Source organism: Rutilus rutilus (assembly GCF_951802725.1).
Source record: "Rutilus rutilus genome assembly, chromosome: 14".
Taxonomy (NCBI): Eukaryota; Metazoa; Chordata; class Actinopteri; order Cypriniformes; family Leuciscidae; genus Rutilus; species Rutilus rutilus.
In genome coordinates, this window is record NC_140219.1 from 21,886,992 (window position 1) to 21,901,441 (window position 14,450).

A 14,450-nucleotide genomic window follows, 5' to 3' on the forward strand; every position below is an offset into this window, starting at 1 on the left:
TTTTATCCTCTTCATTAGAATAAATTTGTTTACGATGTGTCACACTAAATTATTGTCTGTTTTGCATTTCCCGTCTGATTTTTTGTATTACTCAATACATTGTTGTGAGGCATTTTGATAAATATCAGCAAAAAAGAGACAGCCAGAGACATTTTCTACATTTTAACTTCCATTTACTGCAACCGGATCCATTTTTTTTCCCCCACTGGTATTATAGGAAAAACAAGTTAGCAGCCTGCCATGAACATATTCGTCAACGTGCAACGTGTATGTAAACAGAATAAAAAAAAAATCTGAAACAATCAGGAAGCAAGAGCTGGTATGATTATGTTGCAGTGATGACTTATAGTCATAAACAAAATGAATAGCCTGTTGTCAGAATCTACAAAACCCTTCAAATAGCTTTTAAAAGGACGAATAAATATCCAAGGTATTTTTATTTCTCATTAAAAGTTCCACCTAGCAACATCTGGACAGTTGGCATTAATGTAGGTCTCCTTGGTTTGCCATAATAATTGGTCCATATTTATATCAATTGAAGCCCCTTATTAGTCTTTGTGGCTCTTTGCACATGCATCCTCCAACATTCAAAATTCAGCTCAGGACCATGGAAAACATCCAGCATTACACAAGCGTAGCTGTCACGGATTGGTGGAAGCGGGCTTCGGGACAGATGTATCCTTGCTGTCAGATATCTCCTTGGCCCCCTCACCTCATAATATTCCCCAAGGACATGGCATAGATCCACTCCATGATTGCAATCAACCTTGACTTCCACACAAACAAACAACTATCCTTCACCCCGGCCATCGCCAAGCTGGCTCATGCCAGGCAATTCATGAGTACCAGCATTCACTGAATCGCTTCGTCTCATCTAACTGAGAAACCCCATGGCCTGTGCAATTGACTCTTCCATGAGCCATACAACAGCTCTGCAAGACTGACAATAATAGACAGCTTTGTGAGGCCATGTGTGCATCAAACTCTGAAATCTTTTATTTCAGACTCTCTCCTTATTGAATGCATACCCCTAACGCTCACCCCTGACAAGTCATTGACATTTGGAGAGACAGACAGGATTACCTTCCTCCTCTTTTGTAGACAGAAAGGGTTTTATACCTACCTGACAAAAAGATAGTACCCAGTTCAGATGGCCTAAATCTTTACACATTTCATTAGTTTCCAAAGGCCTTCATAATTCATGGCACTGACTGTATTACTGCCCACTTTTTTTTACGTTTCGCCATTTTCCACCACAGTGCTGGCGATCATCATGCCTGAGGGTTGCTTTCGTTTGAATGCCGGCTTGCTCTGCCGGGTTGAGCCAGGGTCTTGAATGTTGTATTTGAAGGCGAAGGTCAAGATATGAAGCTCCTTTCAACCTCAGACACCTCTGTGTCTTTGTTTATTATGTTCAATAGATGATGGCAGCTGGCCGGAAAGTGTCCGCCTATGTGCAGGGACGTCTTCATGTATAGGACATAATAGACTTCAATTATAACTGATGACAATTCAATCATTCTGTTAGAGATAGACAACAGTGGTGAGCCAAATATATATGCAAGGTTAGTAATGATCGCTAATAACGAATACAAGGTTATAGTTTCCTAAACATCTTTTAAATACAAGCCTGTTTACCATGTCCATCAGTATGCTAACAGAGAAGTAACTTTGCTTGTCTAAATAATACGTATCCTCTGCGTAGCCTGACAGGATTTTTAAGAGGCCAATGAATGCCTGGAGGAAGGGGGAACAGTAACAAGTCATTCTTTAAAGGCAGGTTGGATAATACAGAGGCATGGTCATGTTTTATAGGGAAGAAAGATCAATCCTCTCTGAAAGAACTTGAATGTTAATATACTGAGGAACACCTTGCAATTTACCTCCCTGGTCTTCAGCACCGTTCCCTGCCAAGCTGTGCTAGACTGATAAGGTATATTAGTGTGTTCTTTCCTCCAATGATTTCTCTTTGTGCCGTTAGTAATGAGTCATGGATCCGGTAGGGGGGCCAGTCACATGCAGACTAAGGGATGAATAGAGGAAAACCCCATTTGATCATATCAGCAAAACAAAAAAATGTGGAAACAGCTTTGTGCAACTCTTTAGCTTGTTCATTCACAGGATCTCATATTATATACACAAGTACCTTTTTATCACATTAAAGAAACTGTATAATCATTAAAACATTAGTTTAGATTTTACTACATGAGGTGTAATTAACACTCTGTGTAGTCATCTTGATTACAAGTGTTGGTTCGAACTGATTTGCCCATGGGAAGTCGCAGCTTGATGTGTTTTATACCAGGAGAAACCACCATTCGCCACTGGGTGTAATGTGAAAAGTAGTGTAAAACTTTGCTGTTAATGTTCTAGTTAAATTAAGAGGCTGGAAAATATGATACAGTTGTTGTCTCATATATTCATGTGTTGTATTCTGACTGTAGACCTGTACGTTTTTATATTACAATATATAAATGTCGTAAACAAAAAAATTAACCATCTCATTTAGTAATTTTTTTTTTTTTTTTTTTTTTATGTGCAGTGTGTGTGATTTTTGTTTCATCTGTTATTATTGGCAACATTTGTTGGAAAGGCCACTTTTGATGATCTTTCTTTAGTCATTATCATTATTAACATATTTAGTAGATCAAGATTAGTTGGTATATTACCATTTAAACTTTTAATGACATAGTTATGAACTCTATAAGTTAGGGATAGTTAGTCACCGAAATGCCTCTCATTATGCCTATAACACATCAGTATGTCAGCTTCCTTCCAGTTTTTCCTGTAAATTAGAAGATGTTTTTACCATTAAAAAAAATACAGTGTAATGATGCCGTGCCAAAAATGGGAAAACTTAAGCAGCGAGAAATTTTTTACTGCAGGCTTTTGTACATTGGAAATGAATATAATGTTGCATTCTGAACCCGGCATGAGTTAACCAGTGAGTGTTTTAATTACTGAGAACAAAGCGAACACTTCACACCGTTAAATATTGTCACTCTGTCCTTTATGTGGCCCTAAAAATTCAGACACAGGTATCCAGTGTCACACATCATTAGATTATCATGGTTGAGATGGTGGAGAAGAGCTATCTGAAAATGCTTGGTATACAGTTCTATTGAAAGACAATCTGTAGCAGACGGAGCAAGGACAGCAGCAACGACTCTATGAAATCATTATCACTGGTGCTTTCTTTACATGTTACCAATGCATTTAAGATTTTATTCACATATGCTTCCTCACAAATGTTACACTCACCGTCCCATTACAGCAGGAAATAAAACAATGTCCAAGATTAGATGTGCAGCATGACATTTAAACTGCTCTGTGCATTTGGTGGATTCTCTAGCCCTATCAGAAATGCATAAATGGTTTCTCTAAAAGTTCATTTTGAGGGTGGCAAAATAGCCATCTGAATAATTCATGTGGTATTTTGTGCCTTTCATTTTGCTTTAAGGCTTTCAGATTTGCATTTCTTTAACATGCCTAGGAGAAGTCCTTCAGTGACATGTAGTAGGAATCTTAAAAATATGAAGGGATCAACCCTTTTAGGTATAGCTCTCGGATAGCTACATTACTTGATGAGGGAGAGAAGCTCCTGGACACTCCAAATTCCTCCAAAGATGTAGATTTCCTGGAGTAGATTGTGTAAATTAGCATGACCATGCTGTCTAAATGGGGAGACATTTTCCTGCGGTGTTATGAAGGAAGCCATTGTAAATGTAGCCCTAAAATAATGCCTGGTATAATGGGATGTTAAACACTATGATAAAATACACATTAGCCTTGGAGTTCAAGAACTGTAAACATGTAATTGTACACAAGAATTGAATATGATATTTAATAAATGCCAGCTTTCCAAACTTAAGTGCAGGTCACACTCAAGTGAAATTGACCATTTAAAAGCTTGCTGAGGTGAAGCATCAGGACATGATTGATGTTACGAAGGTTATGGCTTTTGGTAAGAAAAGCTAGCTTGAGGGGACCAGTCAAAGACTGATTTGTTACATTGCAGCAGTGTAAAAATTAATGGGAAGATCAATGTGTACATGTTGTGTGAGTGACCTTTATTGAATGTGGGGCTGTGCAAGATTTTCAGCCGTCCATGGCAATAGAAAGTGCTGGAATTGTGCTGACGAACGACTTTTCAGATAGGTTAAGTGACCGGTGTTCTTTCTTTAAATTCTATATGTCTGATTTTAATGCATTAGTGCGGACCGGGCATGCCGTAGTACATTATGTTGAAACAACTGTAATTTATTATTGAGCCACATCTCAGATTTAAAAATATAATATATATATTTGGTAGGCTACACTTTATTTCGATGGTCCACTTTAGACATTCTACTAACTATAAGTAACTTTGCAACAACATTTCAACTACCAGTCATTAGAGTATTAGGATAGTAGGTTGTCTGCTTAATATCTGCTAACACTTTATTGTGATGCTCCCCCAAAAGACATTCTGATCATAAGTAACTTTGCAACTACATGCAAATGTATTAACCCGAACCTTAACACCTAACCCTAACCTAACAGCCTACTACTCTGTTGAGAGTTAGTTGAAATGCAGTTGCAAAGTTACTTATAGTTAGTACAATGTCTTATGTGGACCATCGAAATAAAGTGTAACCAAATATTTTCATGTTTGTCGACAGCAAATTCAAGGAGCTTTGAAATCTAGAATGTATCCCTAAATGGTCTAAATCTATCTATCTATCTATCTATCTATCTATCTATCTATCTATCTATCTATCTATCTATCTATCTATCTATCTATCTATCTATCTATCTATCTATCTATCTATCTATCTATCTATCTATCTATCTATCTATCTATCTATCTAATCATTAGTAAAGTATAATGAAGTAGTTTAACGTTGGACTTCACACACAAACTCGTGTTTATAAGCAAAGCGAACAGTGCCCCCTTTTCCTCTCAGGCGAGTAGCGGCGTTGGTGTGAGGTATTAGTCCGCGGTGAGTGCGAGCGAGCGGGGCTCTGACTCCAGCAGCAGTGCGGCTTTAAGATGATGAAGGCTGTGAAATTTATCGCAGGCTCCTCCTCCCGCGATGATGTCAATCGGAGGTGGAGAGGTGGGCAGTACTAAGGAACTGAGTTCATACAATACAACAGAGATTGCTAGAGCTCTGCGTACAACTACGGCAAAACGCCTCAGTGTGTGGAAGTGATGCTGCACATATAGGCACACTGTTCACCTGCTCCGTTGCACTGACAGTCCATGAGTTTTTCCTCAAAATTGATATTAGCTCTCTATCACTCTACCAAACCACGGGATGCTGTTAAATTACGCGTCCGAGGACGTTTTAAACGATTTACAAGTTCTTTAGTCGTTAATTTAACGCACAAAAAAATGACAAAACAACTTAATTAAACAGTTTAAGTACATGCGAGGAGCATTCCCAGGTTTTCCCGTGATGACTGTATGAATTCTGCACTGAAATAAGAAGTCCTGCACATTGACAACCCCATTTGGAGCACCACTATCTCTCCGCGCGCGTGGGATTCAAGCAGTAGCCAGGCGCGAGACATCTGAGGAATTACATCGTCTCTTCTAAAAGTCATTCACAGATGTTTTTCGCTGTTCGTGCGTGGACCGTGGACTTTTTCATGGACATGGATCGTTTTTTCTAGTTGGATACCGACTGGTCACTACGTGAAGCTGTTTGATTCTGGGATTTTCTTCAGTCTGCACGGCACTTCATCTCCTCCAGCAGTGATGCCGCTACGTGACGGGAATTGAGAGTTTCCATATTCACTGAGAAATCCGAGGTAAGACACGTCTTCTTTATGCTCATGCTCATTTAAGGGTTATTTATTTATCTTATGCATTTTTCGTCAAGCAAACATTTTTAGGATTTTACCGCGCTACCTACTTATTTAAGACGGCAAGTCGTAGCTACTTAGTCTACTTTAACGTCTTTAAAACATCGCGAATTAGATTCAATATAGGCTACATGCACTTCCACTGTTAAAAAAAAAAAGTCAAAGGCCCTTTGCGCACAAAAGTCGATGTGTTTAAGTTTGCCTGAGGAAAATAAATTCATTAGGTTATAATATTTAAAAAATATATATGGTTTATAATAACACGAACTGCAGAATTTCCTAAGCTACCCTACCGCTTCACTTTCCGTTTGGAGATGCGCTAGTCTAGTTTGTCAGTTCGGATCATGACTTGGCTTTATTACACAAAAGTATCGTGCAACGTGTCCGATTCAACGCAAAGGTAAAGTCGGGTTAAAGCATTTCAGTCAGAACGTCTACTGCCAACACGTGAATCATAACAGCATAGCAACTGCAAGACACCATCTAACAACTTCTGAAGCATTCTATGTAACCGTTGGCTTTGGGATGATTTTTTTGCTTTGTAATTATTTAGAAGCTATGAGCAAAATAATAATATCTTATTCCATGACTTGCTATTAAGGACATGGCCACATCGCATAGGTTAGGCTACTCAATAATGCACGGCTGTATGCAGCTCGCGAGACAGAAGAGCATCAGCAGATGAAGTCGGAAGCTGATCCAGGATGCGTCATTTTCTAAAGCGGTGTGCTGGACGAGGCAGAACAGAAATACTGATTAAAATACAGATCCTGTCCCTTAAAAAAAAAACAAAAAAAACCCCTATGGTAACCATTTATAGTTCCCATAAGAATTATAAAGGTTATTTAATTGCTTATATTTTCAGCCATAACCGGTTTTGGCTGTGAAGTTTTTTTTTTTTTTTTTTTTTTAATGAATATTTGGTTCTCATTAGATTAAAAAGTTCTTATCAGTATTGGCGTTGTGGTTCTTTAAATAGAAAGTTTATAGACTTTCTAGAGACTTAGACTTATTGTTATTATAGACTTATTGTTACAAAAAAACAATAGACAATAGCCTAATATTGATAATAAAACGTTTATCCTATTTGACCTATTCAACCTTTATTATTAAAGTGTAGATAGGCTACTACATGTATATGGTTACTTCTTTAAAAGTGTTGCTAACTTGATAACGTCCATGTGTAATACAAAAAAACAGAAATGCAAATAGCAAAGATTCTTAAAGCCTTACACTGTTTGTAGGTAATCCCATTTCCATTTATTTGTCTTGCCTTAGTAATAACTGTTGTTACTATGGTATTTAGCTGCTAAATTACAATAGTTACCATGGTAATTTGTAAGTGTCCAAATGTAGCCTACACTGGATCGCGATGTACTGTAGATGTAGCCCATTCTGCTTGCTTTGCTCACATTCTGTCACTAAGTTTTGCATCAAGCGACCTTTGACGACACGTATGAGTGTCATATCTGATTAATTTCTAATTTAGATTTTCATAGGGACGAGAGTTCAACATTGTTTCATGCTCTAAGGCAAAATGATGCAACTGGTTTTCATTTTTACAGTGTATCTCTGGTGGTTGAGCAACACTCAGATATGGAGAATTTCAACAGGCCTTTCTCTTTATAACTTATTGTTTGTAGTAATTCTTATAAGTTCTCACAGCCCCTCATGAAGTGTGGAAAGTACTGAACCCCTAGAGTGGATGCTGAAAGAATGTTGTGAAATTTTTAACAGTATGCGAGAAACCAAAAATCCCAGTTTTAGATAGCACCACAAGGTACACTTATTCATTTTTTTATGCATTACGTCTAGCCTATATTTTAAATTTATTTATCAATTCTTTGTGGTTCAAAATGTTGTGTTGTCACACTATATGCAGTAAACTATATGCAAACAAAATATGTATCGTTATAGCTCAAAGTTCTGGCACATACAAAGGTGTGAGTTAAGATTCTTTTTTGTATATGAAACAGAAGACGATTTTTTTTCAGTCTTGATCGAGCACTAAAAGTATGATGATGATGTCTGCTGTAACATGAAAGCGATATGCAGGGCATGTCTCAAAACAGTTTTGACTGTAATGTAGTTGCCTGTAATCCAATAATGCAACATAAATGGTTAAGGTTTCAGTAATTGATTATAGCCACATGGTGAAGTCAAATGTTTTAATGCACATTTCTGTATTGTTTTATAAGCTACCAATATCAATGTTAATAGTAACAACAATTTGAGTGAATAACTTACCTAGTAGAGACGCAGTAAAATGATATCAATTTTACAGTTATCCTCTGCAAACTTAAAAAAGTAGAAATACTAAATTGGCAAAAAAAGAAAGAAAAAAAGATGCATGCGACAACGATAATCCCTGTCAATGCCGAATACTGAAACTGCACTGCGGTGGTGGTCAAGGTGGTTTCACTTAATACAATGTCCTAACATATTATACAAAGTGGTCTTGCATTATCTGAACATTAGAATAAGAGTTTGCCTCCCAACTATATGTAATTATTAATATGAATGGTTATTTATTGTATATTAGTTGTCTTATTTTGACCACACTGTGACCACTCCAGTGCCCTCTATTGGCAGTTTTATTTATTTATTTATCTTGTCCTGCATTGCAATAAGAGAAAAATAATGCTTTACCACCTTCAATAAATAAGATAATAAAGTAGCGTATTTTATATTTTTATTTGTTTATTTATTTATTACATTTTAATAATGTACTGTGTTTTAGAACGAGGTGAGCTGATATAATTTGTTGAAGTGAAAATGCATGGGTACATGTTTTGAAAAATTCAATTGACATAAAAGTTGTCTAAATATACGACATAAGACGAACCATAAAAGTTGTAGTGGAAAAAGAACAAAAGAGTGATTCCATCATCTTCAGGTCCATAATAAATTATCCTTCATTTGTAAAAAAACCAAAAAAAAAACCACTTGTGATTCCCTGCTGTCATTTATAACTTATTGAATTAATACATTTAATAATTGATTTATTCGAAGAGAAAATTCAAGGGGTAAGAGTGAAGATGAATGGTGCATCATAGGCCAAAAACCATCCTTTAAGATTTAGTTTCATTGGCATGTTATACACTTTGCAATGTTTGTCCATATAAAATCATAGGAGAATGATATATCAACAACAGACTGAAACTGCCCACGATAAATTGCCTGATGTTGGTCTAAAGAATTAAATCAAGTTTTACTAAGATTATTTATGATTCAATTAGCAAAATCTCGATGATGATTCATGGCTCACTATTTTACGTAAACAAAATCACTCTCGGTTCCTTCTTGGCTAAAGCGATAGCCATAAGTTATTTTGTCATCTGACCGCATGGGAACTTTGATAAATTGATGAATGGCAGACATGACTGTTTGGATGCATAATCTTTGCTGACGGATATAAATCGACTCCATCGCGTTGGCTACATCTGTTTATCCGTTGCGACTGGCAGCCTGTTTGGTATGTTAATACCTCCCTATTGATCATTCAGTTGATCATTGGTCCTTCGGATCAGTGTAGTCGCCATCGAAGCTACTCAAAGCCAGTTTGTGTATTTCAGTAGGATCCTAACTTTATACGACGCATCAGTCTAGCCTATTCAGGTACATACGAGTGATTAATTAACAGATATAAAAATACGGTAATGATGTTGCATAACAACAACACAACAATAATAAAAGTAATAAACATATTTAATACTTATACCAGAAGCTTTTCATTACCACCTATTTGATATAAAAGAGGCTGAATAAATAATTAAAAACATGTCTCCTGTCGATGAAAAGGCTGACATCCTGACTACACAAGAAAGACAGCAGGTAGGCCGGGCGAACAGCTGGCAGGGGGTTATGGGTCTCAAGCTGCTGATGGCAAAAGGTAGAGGGCAAACTCAAACTATATCGAAATGTCAAAGAATCGCACTTACACAGAGTTTCTTTAAACCGATATAGAGAGTGATGCTTCTGATAAGAATAAGTTAAGTGACACGCTTCAGGCAGTTGTCCCAGTTTAACTTCCATAAGCGGCTTTAATCATTATTCGAAATGTCATTTTGCTTTAATTACCGTTCTTATTAAATTTGATCGTTTTAATCTGGTGCCTGTTTGGTAGGTGAACTGTATTGATTTTTACACCTCTGCAGCATTCGGTTCAGCGTGAACTCGTGGTTGACATGTAAAATTATTTTCTTCCTTGACAGCTCAGCTCAAAATCAAAATACAGGCAGGCCTGTCCATCACATTGTCACGTAAAGCGCTCCAAAGTCTGTGTGCCGCTCACTCCAGGCTCCGGAGGGAAGAACGGCTTTTGCAAACTCCCTGGAATGCATGGTCCGCTGCTCAGAATAGATCACTGGAACCCTGTGCAAGCAGGGAGAAAGTCTCACCGATACCCATGAGTGCAATTTTCCCAGCTAATTCTCTCTATTCACTCTCAAGCTGGAAGTTTCCAAAGATTGGGAAAGTTGAAACTCAAAGCTTTGCAAATCCATCCAGAGTATAGTTTTGAAAGGATCATTCCCAGGAGTAAATCTGAAAATGGCTCTGCGAGTTTTCACAACAACATAAACTGTCCTAAATATGGGGAGGAGTGACATGTGGGCTCCCGTGTGGAATTGTCTAATCCCAGAACCACGTCCCAGGGTAGCAGAGCTCCATACAAAATGCCAGACATCACTTACTGAGAGCTAGAGCTTACACTGCCTACACTATTTGGTGCTATTTTGGGTTATACAGGTTCATCGGTGTTCACTCTCCCCGGGACGGTGCGGTTCGTTATTGTTGACAGTAAACTGATTACCTAAAGATGCAATGGAACGCGCAGTGCAAGAGACCCGTCGCCCTTCTTGGGTGTTTTAAAGGCCCGTCCACGTTATACTTAATGTCAGTTGTGGTTATTTAGATGTAGATCGTCTTTTCATCTTTTATGCACTCCTTTGCCAGTAAGTCCTCCTCATTATGCATTGTTGGATACTGCCTTGGACTCTTTCGGGCTTATCAGAGTACAGTAGGTGAATAGTAATTGCTATGCTCTCGCCGACTCAAAAATGGTGCAATCCTCAAAAGCAAATCAAATAATTTTTCACTACCTTCTTCAAAGAAAAAACATAACAGTCTGATAATGTGTGCAGATAGTAAGCTGGCCATTGATCACTGTCATGTAAATACTGTGAGTGGTGCACGTCTACCCAACAAACCTTTAATGAGTCCCTACAGTCCAGCCGGAGTGTTCACTGTGAAAAACAGAACATCTCGCTGACAGCCGAGACTTGAGCGGCTTAAAAAACGGGGCCTTCAACTCTCTGTGTGTTTAAAAAAATCTGCCTTTGTGATGAATTTTTGATGTGTGAAGCACATCTTCAAGGTACACGATCATGTTTCTCTGCTACGTTCAGCTTTGTTTTTTAAACAAACAGCCTTTTGGCACATACAAATTACACATTAATGACTTGACAAACGGGGAGGCATTGTTAACAGTATTCCATATCCCATTTCAAAAACATTATGGTGTGATGTTTTTTTTTTCTCAGTGGCTATTGTAAGTAACATGCTATATCTGAACATATATCTGAATATTAATTAATTCATTTACTAAATCATACTACTTAATTTACTACACATTCCTGCTTTAACTTATCAATTATCTATATAGTTGTTCATTATTACGATCACTTTAATTTAAAAGAAAGTCAAACTCAGTGTGGAGTGTCTGATGTTGTTAAGGTTAAGGGCACTATATTCAAACAGAAATAGCACTGCATGGACAAGTCTGTACACTAACAGAACCCAGAGTCTGGAAGTGTTAGGCATCTCCACCACCAGTTCTCTGTGACCTAGTTGAGTTGTTGGCACATTGTGAAAGCCTCAGCCCTCTGGCTACTTTTATTTATATAATGCCCTGACAGGATTTGTGTGGCCATCGAGCAAGTTGGCAACAAACACTGAAATGCTGATTCATAAATCATGTCTTGGTGCTTTTGAATTATGGCTTTGTGCTATTCTTCTGATGGTTATCGACAGTCATTATGGGCCTATGTCTTTCAATTCTTAAACTTTAAATAATAAAATTCCTACTTACCCTACAGTTACATCTTGGCTACTCAAAATATCAACATACTGTAATCTGATATCATGCATTGTAGTTCTGTTGAGTGTTGCCAATGGCGTACAAAAGTCCATTATCTGCAGTCTGAAATCTTGAGAGCCTCTCTATAGCATTTGACCATTTTAAACAATGAATCATATTGTTAAAACAGCTTATTTTTCCTTTTGTCTAAACAAGAAATGAAAAAAAAAACTCACCCACGTTTACTCACCCTCATGCCGTTCCAAACCTGTATGGCTTTCTTTCTTTAGAATACATGTTACTTTATACTTTAGAGAAAAATTTTCTTTTCTGTGCAGTTATCTTTCTTACCGCATTGGCAAATAGTTTTTTTCCCTCTCATTTTCTCATTTTACAGAAAAAACTCAGTAGTTTGCGTTTTCTATGAAAGCAAGGATCTTTTGTGTCTTTAGTCTTGTTTTCAGATGTTTATATATTTTTGCTTAAAAGCTTCACTGCAAATATTTTTGTCTTGCTTTCAAGCTTTAAAAGAGATGCAAAGGACCATAAAAGTATCATAAAAGTGATCTGCTCACTGCTACGTTTGAATCACTGATCCAGTAAGGTGACTTACAGTGAGAACGTGAAAACCAAATCAGTTCGTGAACAAATTATTCTCATCAGTTTTGTAAACTATCAGCTGATTTGTTTAAAAACGTTCAAACTCAAGAGTAACTTGTTCACATTGCTACTCTCATAAACATGACTGAAGGTTTAAAACCTCCCCCATTATTGTAAATGGAGGGAAAAGAGCACCCAGCACATTTTTCAAAAATTCCCTTTTTGTGTGTGTTCACTTCTGTGTCATACAAGTTTGGAAGGACATGAGAGTGAGAGGAATGAACAGGATTTTTATTAATGTGGCTGAACTCTCTCTTTAATCTTTCAAAGAAGCCAAAGGATCAAAAAGCTATTTGTAGCAAAACTGTTTCACAGTTGTGAATATGACCATCTTTCTCTTTTCCCTTTTCCCTTTCCTCCTCTAGCAGACCTTGCAGATCTTTGAAGAGAGTGCAGCACCTACTCTGAGTATGGACTTGGCAAGTGAGGCCCATGTTCTGGTGGTTTTTCTCACCTGCCTATTCTTGATGTGCCGGGCTCAAGAGAAGGACTACACAGTAAAAGAGGAGCAGTCGGAGAATGTGCGCATCGGAAACCTGCGCAAAGACCTAAACTTGAACCTAGATCCAGACATTAAACTGTCTTCAGCACTTCAGTTTAAACCTGTCTACAAGACAGGTGATGTGCCTTTGGTCAGGGTAGAAGCCAGCACAGGAGAGATTTTCACCACAGCCAACCGCATCGACCGTGAGAAACTCTGCTCCGGAGTCTTCAATGAGAAGCGCTGCTTTTACGAGATCGAGGTTGCCGTGCTACCAGACGAGATTTTCCGACTGGTCAAGATACGCTTCCTTATCGAAGACATCAATGACAACGCCCCGCTCTTCCAATCAACGGTTATCAACATCTCCATTCCAGAAAACACAGCCATCAACAGTCGCTACCCTGTCCCTTCTGCATTTGACCCTGATATAGGAATCAATGGGATTCAACACTACGAGCTTGTCAAGGTGAGTTCAACATTCAGCTGTGATTTATTATGTGACACTGCTATTTAATGGGTCCTTAATGTTCAGAATAAAAATAGCACAGTAAGCAATACAAAAAAAAAAAAAAAAAAACATTTGGCTCAAGGTTTTAAAAGTAATTTCCTCTGTTTTGTTTAAGGTTAGTTGGTAATTGCACTAAGATAGATATGAACAATGGGGTGAACAGTACTAGTACTTCTAATTGATGTCCTCTGAGAAACTAGCATAATATTCTCAGAGGCTTAATATAGGTGCTCAAACTGGAAAGTAGGACAATGATATGCATGCTATTAAATGATATACAGGCTATTAAATGATATACAGTAGCAGATATGTTGCATGTGTATTTAACTTAGCCTTTTATACAGTGTCAGAGGGGCCAATCAGCTGAGAAGTGGTAAAAAGTCACTAAGCACACTCGTCTGGGATGTCGGTCAAAAAGCAGAAGATTGCGACACAACATAGTTCAATGAATGAACGGGTATTCCCTAGAAAGATCGCCCTGTATTTTAATTAAAATTCAAATACTGTGTGAAATTCAAATACAGTGTGAAACAAAGAGCCCAAGACTGTCATTAAAGTGTGAAAGAGTAATTTGTACCTTTTCTTTTGAGAATTAGCCGAATCCTTGCTTTTCATGTCTGATTAAGTTACCAATTTGCATTTTTAAAGAGTCTCTCTCTCTCTCTCTCTCTCTCTCTCTCTCTCTCTCTCTCTCTCTCTCTCTCTCTCTCTCTCTCTCTCTCTCTCTCTCTCTCTCTCTCTCTCTCTCTCTCTCTCTCTCTCTCTCTCTCTCTCTCTCTCTCTCTCTCTCTGCCAATCCTGCTGTGGCTCTTTCAATTGCCTGTGCTTGGAAAATGACCAGTGCGTTGCCTCATAAAATTACAATAAAT

General features: G+C 37.8%; 1 protein-coding gene across 5 annotated transcripts in view; it reads left to right on the forward strand.

The window, feature by feature from the left end:
- The first annotated feature begins 5,132 nt into the window (after positions 1-5,132).
- pcdh11 (protocadherin 11) overlaps positions 5,133-14,450 on the forward strand; it is a 179,162-nt gene continuing 169,844 nt past the window's right edge. For 3 of the 5 annotated variants that reach the window (XM_084430315.1, XM_084430317.1, XM_084430318.1), the window contains exons 1-2: positions 5,133-5,796; positions 12,955-13,539. In XM_084430315.1, the coding sequence (XP_084286441.1) occupies positions 13,000-13,539 (540 nt within the window). In that variant the 5' untranslated portion in view covers positions 5,133-5,796; positions 12,955-12,999. The remainder of the gene's footprint in view (positions 5,797-12,954; positions 13,540-14,450) is intronic. The other 2 variants (XM_084430316.1, XM_084430319.1) reach the window with 1 other exon arrangement.